The 19,632-nt window shown below is 43.4% G+C and overlaps 1 protein-coding gene across 1 annotated transcript; it reads right to left on the minus strand.

Moving 5' to 3' along the window:
• Nucleotides 1-2,588: 2,588 nt before the first annotated feature.
• On the minus strand, nucleotides 2,589-19,500 carry LOC121863688 (dipeptidase 1-like). Its single transcript, XM_042362463.1, has 12 exons — nucleotides 19,483-19,500; nucleotides 15,806-16,217; nucleotides 14,423-14,600; nucleotides 11,313-11,469; nucleotides 10,771-10,903; nucleotides 10,088-10,238; nucleotides 7,013-7,082; nucleotides 6,212-6,388; nucleotides 5,611-5,695; nucleotides 4,583-4,658; nucleotides 3,033-3,171; nucleotides 2,589-2,878 (listed from the first exon to the last, which is right to left on the minus strand). Exons 1-12 carry the CDS (start codon nucleotides 19,498-19,500, stop codon nucleotides 2,789-2,791), a joined length of 1,686 nt encoding a protein of 561 aa, XP_042218397.1. The 3' UTR covers nucleotides 2,589-2,788.
• Between the last annotated feature and the right edge of the window lie 132 nt (nucleotides 19,501-19,632).

Genomic DNA, 19,632 nt, shown 5'->3' on the forward strand with positions numbered 1-19,632 from the left:
TCTGTTGTCATCTGTTTTTCCTCTTTATTATTCTTACCCGTTTGTTCAGTTTTCCTTCAGTCACTCCCTCAACCTCTCACCTGTTGTCGTTACTCCAGATTAATGCTTTATTTTTGTATCTATGTCTCCTCTTTATACCTGTAATCAAGCCCTCAGGTAAACTCTAACTCAATAAAAGAAACAACATCATGAAATAATCTTTATATTTAATGCAAATAAACAATATACAAACAATACAATGTTTATAATGTAATATAATCAACACAAAATACAAATCGAACTATAGCCATGGATATAAGAGTTGAGAGTTCTGTTATCTTTTCCACCTTCAGGACACCATGAGGTAAGGCACTGTTTGTTTACATGTATCAGTGACGTCAGGGGCGGAGGGAGGAGCTACATTTGAAAACCTGGAGGAGGGAGGAGCTACATTTGAAAACCTGGAGGGGGGAGGAGCTACATTTGAAAACCTGGAGGAGGGAGGAGCTACATTTGAAAACCTGGAGGAGGGAGGAGCCAGGGTTGAAAACCTGGAGGAGGAGGAGAAGGACTGTTTATTATCCCTCCTCACCACCTACAGTAACCAGGCATTAACCTCTTGATATATACATCGTGTTTATATGATTTTAAATTATTCGTGGTTTATATATACATATAAATTTTTTGGTGGGGGTTAAACAGTGGATGAATGTTATTTTTTTTTCGAAGTGTTTTAAGGTCAATAGTTACTTAGTAATGTTTCTCACAAGATCTTCACTTCCTTACTAATGTTTCTCAGAAGATCTTCACTTCCTTACTAATGTTTCTCATAAGATCTTCACTTCCTTACTAATGTTTCTCACAAGATCTTCACTTCCTTACTAATGTTTCTCAGAAGATCTTCACTTCCTTAGTAATGTTTCTCACAAGATCTTCACTTCCTTACTAATGTTTCTCACAAGATCTTCACTTCCTTACTAATGTTTCTCACAAGATCTTCACTTCCTTACTAATGTTTCTCACATGATCTTCACTTCCTTACTAATGTTTCTCACAAGATCTTCACTTCCTTACTAATGTTTCTCACAAGATCTTCACTTCCTTACTAATGTTTCTCACAAGATCTTCACTTCCTTACTAATGTTTCTAACAAGATCTTCACTTCCTTACTAATGTTTCTCACAAGATCTTCACTTCCTTACTAATGTTTCTCACAAGATCTTCACTTCCTTACTAATGTTTCTCACAAGATCTTCACTTCCTTACTAATGTTTCTCACAAGATCTTCACTTCCTTAGTAATGTTTCTCACAAGATCTTCACTTCCTTTCTAATGTTTCTCACAAGATCTTCACTTCCTTAGTAATGTTTCTCACAAGATCTTCACTTCCTTACTAATGTTTCTCACAAGATCTTCACTTCCTTATTGTTTCTCACAAGATCTTCACTTCCTTAGTAATGTTTCTCACAAGATCTTCACTTACTAATGTTTCTCACAAGATCTTCACCTGTAGTAATGTTTCTCACAAAGATCTCTGACTTCCCAGCAAATGCTTCTCAAGATCTCCCACTCCTCACTAATGCTCTACTAAGCCTTCTTACTCCATTCTAATGTTTCACAAGATCTTCACTCTCTTTAGTATCGTTTCTCACAAGATTCACCCCTTAGTAATGTTTCTCACAAGATCTTCACTTCCTTACCAATGCTTTCACAAGATCTTCACTTCTTATTAATGTTTCTCACATATCTTCACTCTTACCACGTTTCTCACAAGATCTTCACTTCCTTACTAATGTTTCTCACAAGATCTTCACTTCCTTACTAATGTTTCTCACAAGATCTTCACTTCCTTACTAATGTTTCTCACAAGATCTTCACTTCCTTAGTAATGTTTCTCACAAGATCTTCACTTCCTTAGTAATGTTTCTCACAAGATCTTCACTTCCTTAGTAATGTTTCTCACAAGATCTTTTTTCTGGGTGACATTTCCGACTCCAGAATACCATCCAACATCTTCAACAATAATCAGCACCAAATAACACACACACACAATATCTGCAGTTCTAGAATGCTTTCACAGGATTCCGCCTTGAAGAAAAACACCAGACAGAATCTCCCGGTCCAGAAAACAATCACACACAAACACGTCATTTCCAGCGTGACATCACCAACACTATTATTTCCAGACACGTGAATCTCAGTTCCAGAGAGACCTGACTTTCCTCAGTGCTGGAATGACGTCAAAAGTGTCAATATCAGTTCGAGAATAACTCCAAACAGCCTGGCGACGACTGCCTCATAACCTTGTGTCACTCTCTCCAGCTTGGCTCGTCTGTGTGTAAGTCTCCTGCAACACTTCCACAGCTGCTGGAATGTTTCTTTACTTTCTTCATTTTCTCTTGATTCTTCACTTCTATTGTTTCTCATCTTTTCTTCCTTTATTGTTCTTTCCAGTTATTAATATTACTGCTAATAGTAGAAGTAGTATTTCTGTTATTACCTCTACATAATATACTGCTGCGCTTATTACTAAAATTATACAAAAACTACTACTAAAATACTACTGCTAATACTAATACTACCAATACTGTCTACTACTACTACTACTACTACTACTACTACTACTACTACTACACTTACATTACAACTACCACTACTACGCTTCTACTAGTAAATCACCTACAACACCATCATCATCATCTACCTGGATTTCTCTCTTCTGCCTCCAAGAGAAGTGTAGTAGGTGAGGGAGGAGGAGGAGGAAGGAGAGGAGGAGGAGAGCGGAGGGGTACCTAAAGGGGAGGCTACGTCACGTATACCAGCAGGAGCGACGCCCAGCCAGATGGTCGGGGTGTATGTGGTCCTCGTAGGGCGGCGTAGACCTCAGCTCCTCTCTCACCTGTGGGCGAGATGGTGGGCGTGGTCAGTGGTGGTGGGTGTGGTTTGCGGTGATGGGTGTAGTTAGTGGGGATGGGCGTTGTTAGTGACTCAGGGTGGCTTATGGGTGACTCACAATAACTCAGGATGACTCACAGTGACTCAGGGTGACTCACCTCCTCGGCTCGCTGCAGCACCCTCAGGAAGTTGCCGCCGGCGAGCTTGGCGACGTCGTCCTCAGACCAGCGGGGGTCCTTTAGCACCTCAGCCAGGAGTAAAGGATACTTACTGACGTCCTCCAGACCCTGTGGCGTCCTGCGGGGGAGAGGCAGAGTAGTGAGGGCCTGGGAGAGTGGTGAGGGCCTGGGCGAGTGGTGAGGGCCTGGACGAGTGGTGAAGGAGAGTGGTGAGGTGCTGAGAGAGAGAGAGAGAGAGAGAGAGAGGGTAGTGAAGGCAGGAAGGGAAGAAGAGACAAGAGGAAATGCTGGAGGGAAGAGTAGTGAGTGAGGGAGGAGGAAGAGGAAGGGAGGATGAGATACTGTCATAATGAAGTGTTTGCTGTGTGAGGGAGGAAAAGACAGGTAAGATACTGTTAATGAGATGTGAGGAGACTACATACAGGTGAGGGAAAAATAATTCACACTGCCAAAAAAAAAATATACATGAATAAAATATTAATATATATATATTTTTTTTTACAAATACATTTTATTTTTGCTGAACTCTTGTGTAACTTTTTTTTTCAAGATGAAGTGGCATATGAAAGTCTCTCTCTGTCTCTCTCTCTGATCCTTGTGATAATTTCAAACCATTAACTTACAAGCTTCAATTTCTCTATTCTGCATCACCCACAACTCTCCCTCACTCTTTCTCATTCTGTGTCACTGAAGCATATGTCTCTCTCTCTCTCTCACCCATACACTACTTTATCTCTTCTCTCTCACGCACCACTAACTCTCACCTTCCTCCATTCTGAGTTACAAACCATTTCTTGTGACATTTCGCCTCGTCTCAACTCCCACTATTTCTCGTAAACCCGTATTGTCTTGAAAAGCGAATCGTGTAGAGTATATTTTTGCCCCAAGTGTCATGACTGTTTTGTTTTCTTCTCTTCTCTTTCTTCTTCTTTCTTTTACTTTCTCTTCTATCATTATGTATTCTTGTTCTTATTCTTGTACGTTTTCCTATTTATCATTATCTCCTTTCATTCTATTTCTTCGTTTTCCTTCTTATAATTTGTCCCTATTCTCTTATTTTCTTCTCTTCCTCTACTTCTTCTTTCTCATTCTCTTCCTTCTCATTTTCTTCTGCCTCCTTATCTTTCTCTCTCCTGTTCTTCTCCTCCTCTTCCATCCCCTGACCTCCCCCTCATCTTCTTTCTCCTTCTTTTCCTCCTCTTGCCTCCCCTACCCACCCCTCCTCTTCCTCTCCCCCTTCCCTCTATTTCATGTTGTTGTTGTTTTGTGTGTTGTTTGTTTATTGTTGATGTTTTTGTTTGTTGTTATTGATGATGTTCGTTTGTGTTTGTTATGGATGTAGTGTTTGTTTTATTTGTTTGTTATTGTTCATTATTTCTTTGTTTTCTGTCATCTCTCTTTGTTCCCTCCTCCAGGGTGTCGGAGGTAAAGGAGTTTTCTACCTACGAACTTTTTCTTATCATCGTTATCAAAGGTTTAAAAAAGGACGTGTCTCTACCCTCGAGGTCGTCCTTGAAGGTGTGACTCACTTGTTGATGCCGTCAAAGTCGCCTCCAACACCGACGTGGTCCAACCCCGCCACCTCCCTGATGTGGTTAATGTGACCTGCAGGAGGAACCACAAGAGTTAGGTTAAGGTTAGGTGTTAATGTTAGGGGTTAATGCTTGACCTAAAGGAGGAACCACAAGAGTTGTGTTAATGTCAGGGGTTAATGTTAGGGGTTAATGTTAGGGGTTAATACTTGACCTAAAGGAGTAACCACAAGAGTTAGGTTAAGGTTAGGTGTTAATGTTAGGGGTTAATGTTAGGGGTTAATACTTGACCTGCAGGAGGAACCACAAGAGTTATGTTAAGGTTAGGTGTTAATGTTAGGGGTTAATGTTAGGGGTTAATGTTAGGGGTTAATGCTTGACCTAAAGGAGGAACCACAAGAGTTATGTTAAGGTTAGGTGTTAATGTTAGAGGTTAATGTTAGGGGTTAATGTTAGGGGTTAATGCTTGACCTAAAGGAGGAACCACAAGAGTTATGTTAAGGTTAGGTGTTAATGTTAGAGGTTAATGTTAGGGGTTAATGCTTGACCTAAAGGAGGAACCACAAGAGTTAGGTTAAGGTTAGGGGTTAATGTTAGAGGTTAATGTTAGAGGTTAATACTTGACCTAAAGGAGGAACCACAAGAGTTAGGTTAAGGTTAGGGGTTAATGTTAGAGGTTAATGTTAGAGGTTAATACTTGACCTAAAGGAGGAACCACAAGAGTTAGGTTAAGGTTAAGGGTTAAAACATGACCTGGGTATGATAGACTAGTGTAAGGTTAATGTTAGATGCCCATAAGTGACTTAAAAACATGGAAGTACTTACAGACGGCCTCTAGTACTTACAGTGACACTTACCAACAAGGAAGTACTTACAGACGGCCTCTAGTACTTACAGTGACACTTACCAACACAGAAGTACTTACAGACGACCTCTAGTACTTACAGTGACACTTACCAACACAGAAGTACTTACAGACGGCCTCTAGTACTTACAGTGACACTAACCAACATGGGAGTACTTACGGACGACGTCGTGGACACTGGCGGAGTCGTTGCAGGTGAGGAAGTAGTTGTAGAAGCTGACCATCACGATCCCACCATTTAAGTGCTGCAACACAAGACGGCCTCAGTGTTAAGTAACTTACAAGGCTCATGTGGTGTGTCTAGCTGTTAAGTGGCTGTTAAGTGGTTGTTAAGTGGCTGTTAAGTGGCTGTTAAGTGACTGTAAAGTGACTTAAGTACTGAAAAATACCTATATCGTTGTTGAGAAAGTATTAATGACAAGTTTTAATGATTCTGAATTGTTTAACAAATGGTTGTTTACAATTATTTTAAGTATGTTCTAACGCCATTTACCACTTATTAAAGATACTCTAGCGCTACTTACCACTTGTTTAAGGATGTCGTCGGGCACCACTTACCACTTGTTTAAGGATATCGTCGGGCACCACTTACCACTTGTTTAAGGATATCATCGGGCACCACTTACCACTTGTTTAAGGATATCGTCGGGCACCACTTACTACCAGCTAAGGATATCGTCGGGCACCACTTACCACTTGTTTAAGGATATCGTCGGGCACCACTTACCACTTGTTTAAGGATATCGTCGGGCACCACTTACCACTTGTTTAAGGATATCGTCAGGCACGTTGCGGGAGTGGTGACAGAGAGCTTGAGCTGAGGAGTGAGAGAAGATGACAGGGGCGCGACTCACAGCCAGGGCGTCCCTCATGGTCTGCTGTGAGACGTGGGACAGATCTACCAGCATCCCCAGTCGGTTCATCTCCAACACCACTTTCTGTCCCCCACACCAAACACTGTTGTTACTTGTGGTGGAGAGGTGAGGGAGAGTTGTGGGAGGGAGGGAGGGAGGGAAGGGAGAGAGAGTGAGGGAGAATTGGAAAAAAGAGGGAGGCAAGGAAGAATTGAAGAGAACAGGGAGTATAGGGGTGGTCAGGGAATGTGAAAGAGAATAGCAAGGGATGTAAGGGAGGATTAGGGAGAGGGAGAAACGCCAGGGAGAGTATGGAAGACCAGGGAGAATGAGATACGACAGTAAGGTGGTGGGAAAAGATGGTAGCAATTCCCTAAATGTATTGAAAATAAATAAAACAAACTTAATATGACTTCATAAAATTGAAAATGAATCTACAATAATTTTAATAATAACTACAACGGTGATGGCAGACTCTATAATATTTTATTTAATACTAAGGTTTGGTTTTCTCTATCAGATGCCCATCAACCCATCAGGAGACTTCAACTGTCATCAGAAGGCCCCATCTCCAACCAGAAAGCACCATTAAAGAGCCCCATCAGAAGGTCCCATCATCTCCCCATCAGAAGGCCCCATCATCTCCCCATCAGAAGGCCCCATCATCTCCCCATCAGAAGGCCCATCAGAAGAAGCTACTTTACTTACGGAGCCGAAGTCGTTGAGGCCGAAGTTCTCGTCGTCGTTGTTGGGGGAGTCAGCGAGTGAGGAGTCTGCCCTGCCAGCAAGTATGTTGTGTTACTGACCCATGCTGCTAACCCATGTTACTGACCTATGTTACTGATCCATGTTACTGACCCATGTTACCGACCCATGTTACTGACCGATGCTGCTGACCCAAGTCACTGACCCATGCTACTGACCCATGTTACTGACCCATGTTACTGACCCATGCTACTGACCCACGTTACTGACCCATTGTGTGTGCTAACTAGTCTTAACAGGGTGTCAGTAATAATAACAACAGTAGATTAATTCAGATAATTATTACATTTTTAACAATATTTCACAACAACTGGTAAGAGTGGAAGTGTAAAGTGTGAGAGAGTAGGTGTGTGTAGGTGTGGGTGTTGCAGGTGTGGGTGTTGCAGGTGTGGGTGAGAAGAGTGTTTCAGGTGTTGGTAGGGTGAACGTGTGTGTGTGTGTGTGTGTGTAGGTGTGGGGTGTTGCAGGTGTGGGTGAGAAGAGTGTTTCAGGTGTTGGTGGGGTGAACGTGTGTGTGTGTGTGTGTGTGTGTGTAGGTGTGGGTGTTGCAGGTGTGGGTGTTGCAGGTGTGGGTGAGAAGAGTGTTTCAGGTGTTGGTAGGGTGAACGTGTGTGTGTGTGTGTGTGTACGTAAAGGTCAACAAGTGACTAAACGAATGAGAGAACGAGTGTATGAACGTGTGAGTGAACGTGTGAGAAAATTGGATGAGATACATAGTGACAGGTCACGACATGGTTCACAGGGGAAGAATGAACGTCCTCTGCCACACGAAGAAGGATCTTAAACAGGGGTCGAGTATCCTGTAGGAGTCGTGGCAGGTGTGTGTGTGTATGTGTGTGGTTGAATTAGTCGTGGCGGAGATGATGTCGTTCACTCAGGCAGACGACCTGTGGTTCATGGTTCATTAAAGAGGAGCACTCCACACCGCGGTTCGTAATGGACTCTTGAACGACGTGGAATTAAAACACTCACTGCCTCCTTCCCTTAACTATACCTGCGTCCAAACTTATCCTAGCTGAGGCCCTGTAGTGAGCATAGTTATGTGAGGCCCTGTAGTGAGCTTAGTTAAGTGAGGCCCTGTAGTGAGCTTAGTTATGTGAGACCCTGTAGCGAGTTTAGGTATGTGAGGCCCTGCAGTGAGCGTGGTTATGTGAGGCTCTGTAGTGAGCATAGTTATGTGAGGCCCTGTAGTAAGCATAGTTTTGTCAGGCCATATGGTGAGCATAGTTACGTGAGGTCCTGCACTGAGCATAGTTATGTGAGACCCCTGCAATAATTCCATCCCTGGAGCGAGCATAAATTCTCTCCCATCTCATCCCGGGAACAATAATAATGCGAAACACAATCCACGAGAGAAACATAATCCTCTCTACAAAGAAACAGAAACAGGAGTAAGCGTAGTCCGGGAATGCCAACCAAGAATACACATTGTTTTAGACCATCAAGCTTTTAGTGCAGCACATTCTCGTGTAACACAAGTAATATAATGGAGTAAATTAATTATATTTCACGTCACAGTTTTGGAGTAAGAGTTTGAGGGAATAATGGTCGTGTAACAGGGGCTCTCAAATAGACATAATATCTCAGTAGGCGAAGCTTCTCGTAAACAAAAGACTGTACTAAATCAGGCCCTATATCGAGAATAATGTATGTACACAAGGGCCCTATATCGAGAATAATGTATGTACACAAGGGCCCTATATCGAGAATAATGTATGTATACAAGGGCCCTATATCGAGAATAATGTATTTACACAAGGGCCCTGTAGCGAGAATAATCTACTTACACAAAGGCCCTGTACCGAGCATAGTCTCTTATAAACACAGGGAGTGGGTGAGCATCAACAGTGGGAGGAAATTTCTTTGTGTGTTTTATTCTATCCATATGAACTCAACCTACTTGAGGGAAACAGTGAGTTCTTTGTTGCTGTGACGATAATCATAATAAAAAAAGACACAAACGCTGCTCTTGCTACTTTTGTTCCTTACCTCAACTTCACATTAAAACCTGAGTACCTTTATGTTACTTAGACCCAGAATCAAAGGACAATAGAAAATATTTAAAGTACTCTGACACACGAGGAACTTAAGTATGGCTCCCTGTACTTACCCTTAATGGGGAAACAATGATATAGGTTTTTTTATATACAAAGAAAGTTGCACCAGTCGACAAATCTACTACAGCCAGGAACAACTATGAATAAATAAATGATGAACAATATTATTTTAGATGAATAACACCGATATCAATAACATAGCAAGATAAACTAGTCGTGTAAAGTTCATGAAATAAGTTGAGCAAAAATCGTCACTAGGAAATGAACTAAAAATCCTTTTCTAAGTTTCTCATTCACTTTACCGCCAATTGTTGGAATGTGATGATGATGATGATGTGAGTCTTGCTGTAGAGTTTAATGATGGCTTAGTGTAGGTAATGAGGAGAGAGAGAGAGAGCAGTATATTGATGTTATGAGAAATTACGTGAAAAAATATGATAATCTGTTTTGTTCTGTTTATCTATCTGGTTCAGGGTAGAGTGTTACAGGTGTGGGTTATCAAGGGGTGTTGCAGGTGTGGGGTGGAGAGTGTTACAGGTGTGGGTTATCAAGGGGTGTTGCAAGTGTGGGGTGGAGAGTGTTACAGGTGTGGGTTATCAAAGGGTGTTGCAGGTGTGGGGTGGAGAGTGTTACAGGTGTGGGTTATCAAAGGGTGTTGCAGGTGTGGGGTGGAGAGTGTTACAGGTGTGGGTTACCATGGAGTGTTGCAGGTGTTGGTGGAGAGTGTTACAGGTGTGGGTTACCATGGGGTGTTACAGGTGTGGGTTACCATGGTGTGTTACATGTGTGTGGGTGGAGTGTTACAGGTGTGGGTTACCATGGAGTGTTGCAGGTGTTGGTGGAGAGTGTTACAGGTGTGGGTTACCATGGGGTATTGCAGGTGTGGGTGGAGAGTGTTACAGGTGTGGGTTACCATGGGGTATTGCAGGTGTGGGTGGAGAGTGTTACAGGTGTGGGTTACCATGGGGTGTTGCAGGTGTGGGTGAGGGTGAGGTAACGGATGCCCAGGTCGTAGTACATCCTGAGGACAGACAGACTGGCGCCCATCAGGTGGCCACCCTCAACCCCCAGCAGACTGGCGATGCGTCCTGAGTTGTACACCTCCATCAAACCTGCCACACACACACACACATGGCTCACCTACACATATGTACACACATGGTTGACCTACACATATATGTACACACATGGTTGACCTACACATATATATATACACATGGTTGAGGTCCATTTGTGTGAACATATCAATACACATAATATAAAAGTATATATGAGTGTATTCATCAAGGTATATACAGTATATTGACACCTGTTAACTAATACTAATGTCTAAGGTAATTATCGTCACTGTAACACGTCATTGATTACATATTGATGTCTTTATGATGGGGGAACACAGACGTATACCAGACATCAATTGACTACGTTTAATGGACGTATCATAACACAGCCTCAAGGGACATTTATTGAAGGGGGTAAGGTAGAGCCTCACATGACGCCAGCTGAGGCTATTTTAATAATATATCAACACCAGTAGCCTCAGTGACTATATTCAAGGAATAGTCTGATGCAAGTTACTATCATCAGAGGGTTGGGAGGCAATAACTAAGGTGCACCCTGACCACACCACAACACTATACTTACTGGCGTAGGACTGAGCGTATCCCAGGTGTTGTGGGTAACGAGCTATCATGCGCTTGATGACGTCGATCTGTTCTAACGTCACCTGCGCCGCGTTGAGATACTGCGCCTTACACGGGACATACGCCGCCCAGAACTGCGCCAGAGGGAGAGATAAAGAGAATTGTAAATAATGAAACGAAAATGTCACGTTAATTCAGTGTTGTGTTTGAGCATGAAGATATAAGGAGTTAGATGGTGCAGGATGAAACACTGGTATAGAGACATGGTCAGGTGTCGAATCTAATTAACCTGAAAAGCTGTGTAATATGACACAGGTGTGAGAGAGAGCAGGTAAAATGTTACCTACAAGATCAACAACATTTGTGTACATCAAACAACGTCCCTTTAACTCTTAACATACCTGGTAAAGTTCTCTTGACACCTGACACACCTAGCAACGCCTGACACAGCTAGGGAGGCCACCTGACACAGCTGGGGAGGCCACCTGACACAGCTAGGGAGGCCACCTGACACAGCTAGGGAGGCCACCTGACACAACTCACCTGCGCCCCGACTCTGCCTTGCCTCAGTCTGGCCAGGTCGGTGTGGGACCAGGGGGAGCTGCCCCAAGGCTCCACCCTACTCAGGTTCTGGGACATGTCCACCTTCTCCAACTTGTTGTGCACGAAGTTACGGATGTTCCAGGCCAGGTCGTTGTGTCTGAGGGAGACAACACCAGAAATAACCTCCATTTAACGGACACCAATATAACGGCAATAGTCCGTTATAGGGAGGTTTCAATGTATACCTTGATATAACGGACGGTACTCTCCCATACAGTGTGTTAAAAGAGGTCTCTCATCTAATGGACCCCGATATAACAAACTACTCTCTCATATAGTCCGTTAAATAAAGGTCTCACTGTATAACATTTCCCTAAAGATTATAAAATGTTTTTTGTTTGTTGTTGTTTAGAGGGAGGAGGGAAGGGGACCCTAGGGCGGGCTTAAAGTAATTTGTGAGAGGTAGGGGACGTGAGGGAGAGCTGCCTGTGACACGAGGGAAGGATGGTGCTGATGATCCCTCTTGTTAGTGACGAGAGAGAGAGCTGAGCGTCGTGGGGTGTGTAAAAATACTATACCTGTGTTTACTTGAAGTGAAAGTACAGTTATATTTTTGTATTATTTTTGTTTTCATTTTTTGGTTATTTAAAAGTTTGTTTAGTTGTTCCTTTTTTTATAAGTTTAAAATCAAGTTACTTTTTTTTTTTAGATACGAGTTAAAGTTGATGTTATCTTGAACTGTTCGTGAGGTAGAAGTAACGTTAGATATTAGTTTGGTGTTACTTATACAAATTTAGCTTGTTTATTTTGTTTACTTGATGTAGAGGAAAGAGGTTAAGTTAGGTTAGGTTAAGTTAGGTTAGGTTAGGTTAGGTTAGGTTAGGTTAGGTTAGGTTATGTTATGTTATGTTAGGTGACGTAGACAAAAAATAACAATATAATTATCCATTAAAAGGACACAAGAATATGTATATTATTATGTATCCTAAAACACCTGGATATTTTAAGTATGTATGTATCATCCAACACATTAATTTTATAGGTATGTATCCCACGAGGCCACTCAGTAGTACGTTTTGTATTAACATGAAACACAACTGACCTGACCTTTCACCTGACCTTATTTGACCTCCGTGGGACAGAAATAAATGTAATTAATACCCCCTTGACACCTGACCTTTCACCTGATCTTATTTGACATCCGTGGGACAGAAATAAATGTTACTAATACCCCCTTGACCCCTGACCTTTCCTCTGACCTTCATTGACCTCCGTGGTACAGAAATATATAGATAAAACCCCTCGTGACCCGTGACCTTATTTGTTCCCTTTAGTAGAGTAAGAGTGACCCCGTGACCTTCTCTGCTGACCCTCATGGTACAGGAATAGACGAAATTAACCTTCTCATACCACTCTGACGTAACCCCCCCCCCTCCCTTCCCACTCGCTGCCTCGCTCTGATACATAGAGAGAGAGAGAGAGAGAGAGAGAGAGAGAGAGAGAGAGAGAGATTTTTACTGTTTATTCGGAGTCGATAAATCACAGTCACGCCAAATTCTCGAACCCCCGAACTCCTGAAAAAGACAGAGCCAGTCAGCCAGTGAGCAAAAACACACCCAGGATGTAAACAAGAGAATGAGTGTGTAATTATCTCGTATTGGCACAACTACTTCCCTCGTTTTGCTGACCAGAGGGAGGGGGGGGGGGCAGGAAGGGATGTGGAGGAGTGTGGAGGTGTGGAGGAGGCTGAGGGGGATTGTCGGATAGGAGTTTTTGGGTGGAGGAGGAAAAGATAGAGAAAGAAAGGAAGATATCTCTCTCTCTCTCTCTCTCTCTCTCTCTCTCTCTCTCTCTCTCTCCCAAACCACACCACCACACCACACCACGAGGCAGCATCTACACCACCAGCTCCTCGCCACACCATGAGTTACAGTAGTTTAAGTGAATCTTGTCAGCCACCATCAGCCCAGGTCAGGTGTGAACCCCACGAGTCTTCCTCATGTCTCTAGTAACTCTGATTATTTCTATAGTTCTTGATGACTAGTATTGTGTACTAAGCTAAAATCGCATCTACTTACTGTTATATATGTTGTAATCCTCTAGGCTGTAAGCTGTGGTCTGATAAACAATCATTACATAGGGATAGGTGGTTCACTTTGAGAAACAGGTAGGAGAGGTCGTGCACTTGGAGAAACAGGTAGGAGAGGTCGCCCACTTAGAGAAACAGGTAGGAGAGGTCGTCCACTTAGAGAAACAGGTAGGTGAGTCGTCCACTTAGGAGAAACAGGTAGGAGGTCGTCCACTTAGGAGAAACAGGGAGAGGTCGTCCACTTAGAGAAACAGGTAGGAGAGGTCGTCCACTTAGAGAAACAGAGGTAGGTGGAGGTCGTCCACTTCAGGCAGAAACAGGAGAGAGGCCCCTACTTAGAGAAACAGGTAGGTGAGGTCGCACTTCTAGAGAAACAGGAGTCGTCCACTTAGAGAAACAGGTAGGAGAGGTCGTCCACATAGAGAAACAGGTAGGAGAGTACGCACTTAGAGAAACAGGTAGGTGGAGGTCGTCCACTTAGAGGAAACAGGTAGGTGAGGTCGTGCACTTAGGAGAAAACAGGCAGGAGAGGCCGTCCACATAGAGAAACAGGTAGGGAGGTCGCTCACTACAGAGAAACAGGTGAGGCCTGTCCCACCTTGAGAGAAACAGGTAGGTGTGGCTGTCCACTTAGAGAAACAGGTGAGGCCGTGCACTTAGAGAAGCAGGTAGAGAGGTCGTCCACTTAGAGAAACAGGTAGGGAGAGGTCGTCCACGAGAAACAGGAGGGAGAGGCCTGTCCCACACAGAGAAACAGGTAGGAGAGGTCGCACTTAGGAGAAACAGGTAGAGAGGTCGTCCACAGAGAAACAGGTAGGAGAGGTGGTCGTCCACTTAGAGAAAACAGGTAGGAGAGGTTGTCCCACATAGAGAAACAGGTAGGAGGCTGTCCACTTAGGAGAAACAGGTAGGTGTGGGAATGTCCACTTTGAGAACAGGAGAGGTCGCCCACTTAGAGAAACAGGTAGGAGAGGTCGTCCACTTAGAGAAGGAAGGAGGCAGGTAGAGGTGGTCCACTTACCCATCAATGAGAGGGACGGTACTGAGGATGCGGTGGACACGGGCGAGGGCGTTGTGAGGGTGAGGGAGAGAGTCACTCCTGGCAGCGAGGGGGAGAGCCACGGCCAGCACCACCCCCCCACTGAGCAGCAGCAGTGCCGCCAACACACACCAGTGGCGCCACGTGTACCTCTCCCAGCCTGTAAACATAAAGGTAAACTATCTCTCCCAGCCTGTAAACACAAAGGTAAACTATCTCTCCCAGCCTGTAAACACAAAGGTAAACTATCTCTCCCAGCCTGTAAACATAAAGGTAAACTATCTCTCCCAGCCTGTAAACACAAGCAAGAATACTTAAATTATCCGGCCATCAGTCAAATGGAAGCTTAAATTACCCGTCTATCAATAAAGTTATTCGTCTATCAGTCAACTCGAAGCTTAAATTATCTGTCCATCAGTCAGCTTGAAGCTTAAGCTATCCATCTACGAGCCAATTTGAAGCTTAAACTATGCCCAGTCAACCCGAAGCTTAAGATGCCAAGTAATTTACCCAGGAAAGGAATTCTTGAACTTACATTATATTTGTTTATAAACTCTCTAACAGCTGGTAGCCTCGTACTGTCACCTTCAACTCTATCGATTCCATTTCTGAGAATTATTCCTGGCAATGCTTTGATTTATGATCAAAGGTTAACGTTGCAAGGGTCAATAATCAATTTAAGTGTTTAGAGGAGCTGCCTTCAACCCTCCGAACGTTATACATCAAGCCTCGTGGAGTCTGCTGGAGGATTTCGCCAAGTGCCATTCAATAGACGGCTTATGGGTCTTTTTTGTTTATCTCAGTTATGCCCCATCATGGTTTAGCCAGCAAGAAAAAGATAATTTACTAAACTTTATTTGTGCTCCTATTAAGTCATTTACTTCAAAACAAACAATATTATAAAATGAAATAAGTTTCCCTTGACAGATTTAAGCGATTATAATATATAAACAAAGACGGGTTGTTCCCTTACCTCCCTGACCACACACAACACAACACAAGAGGCACAGTATTATAACATCAACACTCACCTTTCTTCTTGTCTTCGTTGTCCTCCTCCCTGACCACAACACAACACAAGAGGCACAGTATTATAACATCAACACTCACCTTTCTTCTTGTCTTCGTTGTCCTCCTCCCTGACCACAACACAACACAACACAACACAAGAGGCACAGTATTATAACATCAACACACACCTTTCTTCTTGTCTTCGTTGTCCTCCTCCCTGACCACAACACAACACAACACAAGAGGCACAGTATTATAACATCAACACACACCTTTCTTCTTGTCTTCGTTGTCCTCCTCCCTGACCACAACACAACACAACACAAGAGGCACAGTATTATAACATCAACACACCTTTCTTCTTGTCTTCGTTGTCCTTCTCGTCAGAAAAGGGTGAGTCAGGTTGTTCTCTCTCGAAGGTGTACTCTGAGATCTGGTAGCGAGGTGGAGGCCCCGTCGTGGTCACTACCGCCGCCGCCCCTCCTCGCCGGTAGCTGGTGGACGTTGTCGTGTCTCTGAAGCTTCCTCGACCTTCTCTACCTCTCCCACTACCTCCTCCTGTTGCGTCCCCTGCGGTACTTTCTTCTTCGCCTCCTTCTTCTACTCCTCCTGCTCTTGACTTTCCCCTAAGGCTACACACTCGCTTGAGACTCCCACCAAGGCTCTTGGCGATGTTGCCTCCGTCAGTAGACACCCGGGAAGCCGTGCCGAATATTCCGCTGTCAGGAGTTCTTTTGTTGACTGGCCCGTTGGGGAGAGGCAGCGTCTGTAACAACAAGAACATACATTGATGAAATGAATTTGATACTTAGAAACCCACCACCCTAACCCACCACCCTAACCAACCACCCTAACCCACCACCCTAACCAACCACCCTAACCAACCACCCTAACCCACCACCCTAACCCACCACCCTAACCCACCACTCTAAAACCCACCACCCCTAACACCACTCTAAGCCCTACCCCTAAAACCCACCACCCTAAACCCACCACCTAACCCTTCACCCTAACCCACCACCTAACCCACCCTAATCCACCTAACCCACCACTCTAACCAGCCACCTAACCCCTACCTAACCCCACCCCTAACCCACCACTAACCCCCTAACCCACCCTCCCTAACCAGCCACCTAACCCACTACCTAACCCCACCGCCCTAACCCCACCACTCCTAACCAGCCACCCCTGCCCCACCACCCCTTACCACCCCCTTCCCACCACCTAACCCCACCCTCTAACCAACCACCCTAACCCTTCACCTAACCCATCCCCAAAACCCACCCTCTAACCCCACCACTCTAACCAACCACTAACCCTTCACCTAACCCCACCCCTTCCCACCCCTAACCCCCTAACCCCACCCTCTAACCAGCCACCTAACCCCACACCTAACCCCTGCCCTAACCCCACCCTCCTAACCCATACCCTAACCAACCACCCTAACCCTTCACCCTAACCCACCACCTTAACCCACCACCCTAACTCACCACCAAGACCCACCATTCAGCCAGTAGGTCGTGCATTCAATACCTGTGTAAAGGTTCTCTATCAGGTCACATCGCCACGGGGAACCTGAAACACTGGCCAGCCAGACCTGTCCCCATCACAGGTCACTATACCATACATCACTATACCTTAAGTCATCACAGGTCACTATACCATACGTCACTATACCTTAAGTCATCACAGGTCACTATACCATACATCACTATACCTTAAGTCATTACAGGTCACTATACCATACCTCACTATACCTTAAGTCATCACAGGTCACTATACCATACATCACTATACCTTAAGTCATCACAGGTCACTAAACTATGCGTCACTTTACCTTAAGTCATCACAGGTCACTATACCATACCTCACTATACCTTAAGTCATCACAGGTCACTAAACTATACGTCACTTTACCTTAAGTCATCACAGGTCACTATACCATACCTCACTATACCTTAAGTCATCACAGGTCACTAAACCATACGTCACTACACCATAAGTCATCACAAGTCATCACAGATCACATTAAAACCCTACATCACTACACCATAAGTCATCACAAGTCATCACAGATGACACTAAAACCCTACGTCACTACACCATAAGTCATCACAAGTCATCACAGATCACACTACACATATACTGTAAATCTTTATCTGAACAAAACTCTACTTAAGCTCAGACATAAGAAAAATTATAATAAAAAAATAAATTAAACAAATCAATTATATATTTATTTAATTTTTTTTTTGTGTAGAAGGAAACGTTTCAGATCTTGTCAAACGTTCTTCACGCGGCGTAATGGGAGGCGGTAACTCACAGTAACTCATCGAGGCTTCCCAACCGTCTACTTAGTATAATGACCGGACAAGATTCAAGCCCATCAAGTTGGTTGGGTGTCGCTTGAGAACTGATCCTCCGCGAACAGTGCCTCGTGTAGGGTTTAGTATAGGTTAAGGGAGAGTGTTTTCGTGTAGCTATTTCTAAAGCCTGACTAATGGAGAGAGAGAGAGAGGGAGGGGGGGAGATACAGTAAGAGAGATAGTGAGAGAGAGGGAGGGAGAGAGACAGTAAGAGAGACACTGAAGCTGGACAGGGATTAAATGGTACTGGTACTTAGGAAAGAGAGAGAGAGAGAGAGAGAAAGAGAGAGAGAGAGAGAGAGAGAGAGAGAGAGAGATTTATCTTCTATTAATGAAAATATTATATTTCATACTTCTATTTTATGAAAGTTTAACTCTAAATTTCTTGTACAGAGAGAAAGTGTTTATTATTATTATTATTCTTGATGTAAGTACTGTACTGATTATGGGAAAAAGGTGTTATATAAAACTGATGAATGAAAATAAAAATAAAAATAAGAAAAATACACAAACAGTTGAAGATAGACACAAAAATGTTGATTGATATAATTAACACAAATACGAATTTTATAACATTCACTTGATCATTATGGCAACAGAAATTTCAAAATATTTTACATGCATATCAATAACATGTTTATGCGTGAATCTGTATTACAAAAAAGTACTGTAATATGATGTAGCAAATATAAAGGCGATTATTTTTCAATTGGAAGGTGCAATAAAATTCCCTTATACATGAGACACAACAAACAAATATTGTAATATATTGTCAAAAGGAGATGCGACCCAAGTGGCATGTTATCGTACACCACCAACCAAATCTCTCCCAGCGGCGGGGAATGTATGGAACTGTTTTACGCCCTGTGTTTACTAAAAGATTGTGTCACTTGTATTAATATGAATTTAAACATTTTAGTGTGCTGGTCTGGCTCCCTACATATGAGTCGTAGGCGGGGTTGGGGGGGTGGGTGGTTCGAGGAAGTACACACAGCTAGTCCGAAATGAGCGATTTAGCGTTTACCCAAATTAGCTATCAACCTCGGTGTAGTGAGAGGTGCACCTGACGGCCAAAACTGAGGACTGGGTGATGGCGCGATAATAAATGCGCCCGGTGGAGTTATGGTCTTCCGTTTGTGTAGTGTGCAATAAATAACACCTACCAAGAAACCCACCAAAAGGCACATTATACAGAAGAAGGTGCTTAAAAGATAGGCACAAAAAGTGGAATAATTGTTCCCATATGGAGTGTCTGTCCAGGGGGTTAGGAGGTTAGGTCAGGTCCTTCTGGTTTCTCTGGTTAGAAGGAATCGTGTGGTCAGTTTTTTGCATTTTTTTTGCCCCCCACAATTTCCCTCTACTTCAAAGCCTTGCCCACTTTGTGCAACTAATATTGTTGGTAATGGGGGGGGGGGTCATATCTCCATAACTCCCTCATTTACGACGGAAATGAAGGTCAGGCTCACTTGAAACACAACAAAATACACTAGAAAAACCTATTTTTGCTAGAAGTTTCCGCGGTCGACCTTTTCGGAATCTTTATAATTTCTTGTAAATGTGAAATTGAAGCGTTTATGTGAATTTTCTTTACCCTTTCATACAAATTGCCCAGTTCGTAGACAAGGTAATATTTCACAAATTTGTAGGTAATTATTGACGACTGACCCGCCGGCGATTTAGCATAGTAAACGATTTTGAAATGTTGCAATTTCACTGTGTACTATAGGGGACACTGTTGTAGTTTGTGCAAATGTTTTCTTTAACCCAACCCAACCTAACCCAACCTGTCGTAGTTTGTGCAATTTGTTTTTAATA

The sequence above is a fragment of the Homarus americanus genome, unplaced genomic scaffold (assembly GCF_018991925.1).
Source record: "Homarus americanus isolate GMGI-L3 unplaced genomic scaffold, GMGI_Hamer_2.0 scaffold51859, whole genome shotgun sequence".
In the NCBI taxonomy this organism is placed as follows: Eukaryota; Metazoa; Arthropoda; class Malacostraca; order Decapoda; family Nephropidae; genus Homarus; species Homarus americanus.

What these genes read in the sequence shown, in the direction of transcription:
- LOC121863688 (XM_042362463.1), bottom strand. An exon ending in ACGATATCCTTAAACAAGTG is followed by an intron (nt 5,696 to 6,211) that starts GTAAGTGGTGCC and finishes CTTGTGTTGCAG; the next exon opens with CACTTAAATGGTGGGATCGT. An exon ending in TGCTGCAGCGAGCCGAGGAG is followed by an intron (nt 2,879 to 3,032) that starts GTGAGTCACCCT and finishes TCTCGCCCACAG; the next exon opens with GTGAGAGAGGAGCTGAGGTC.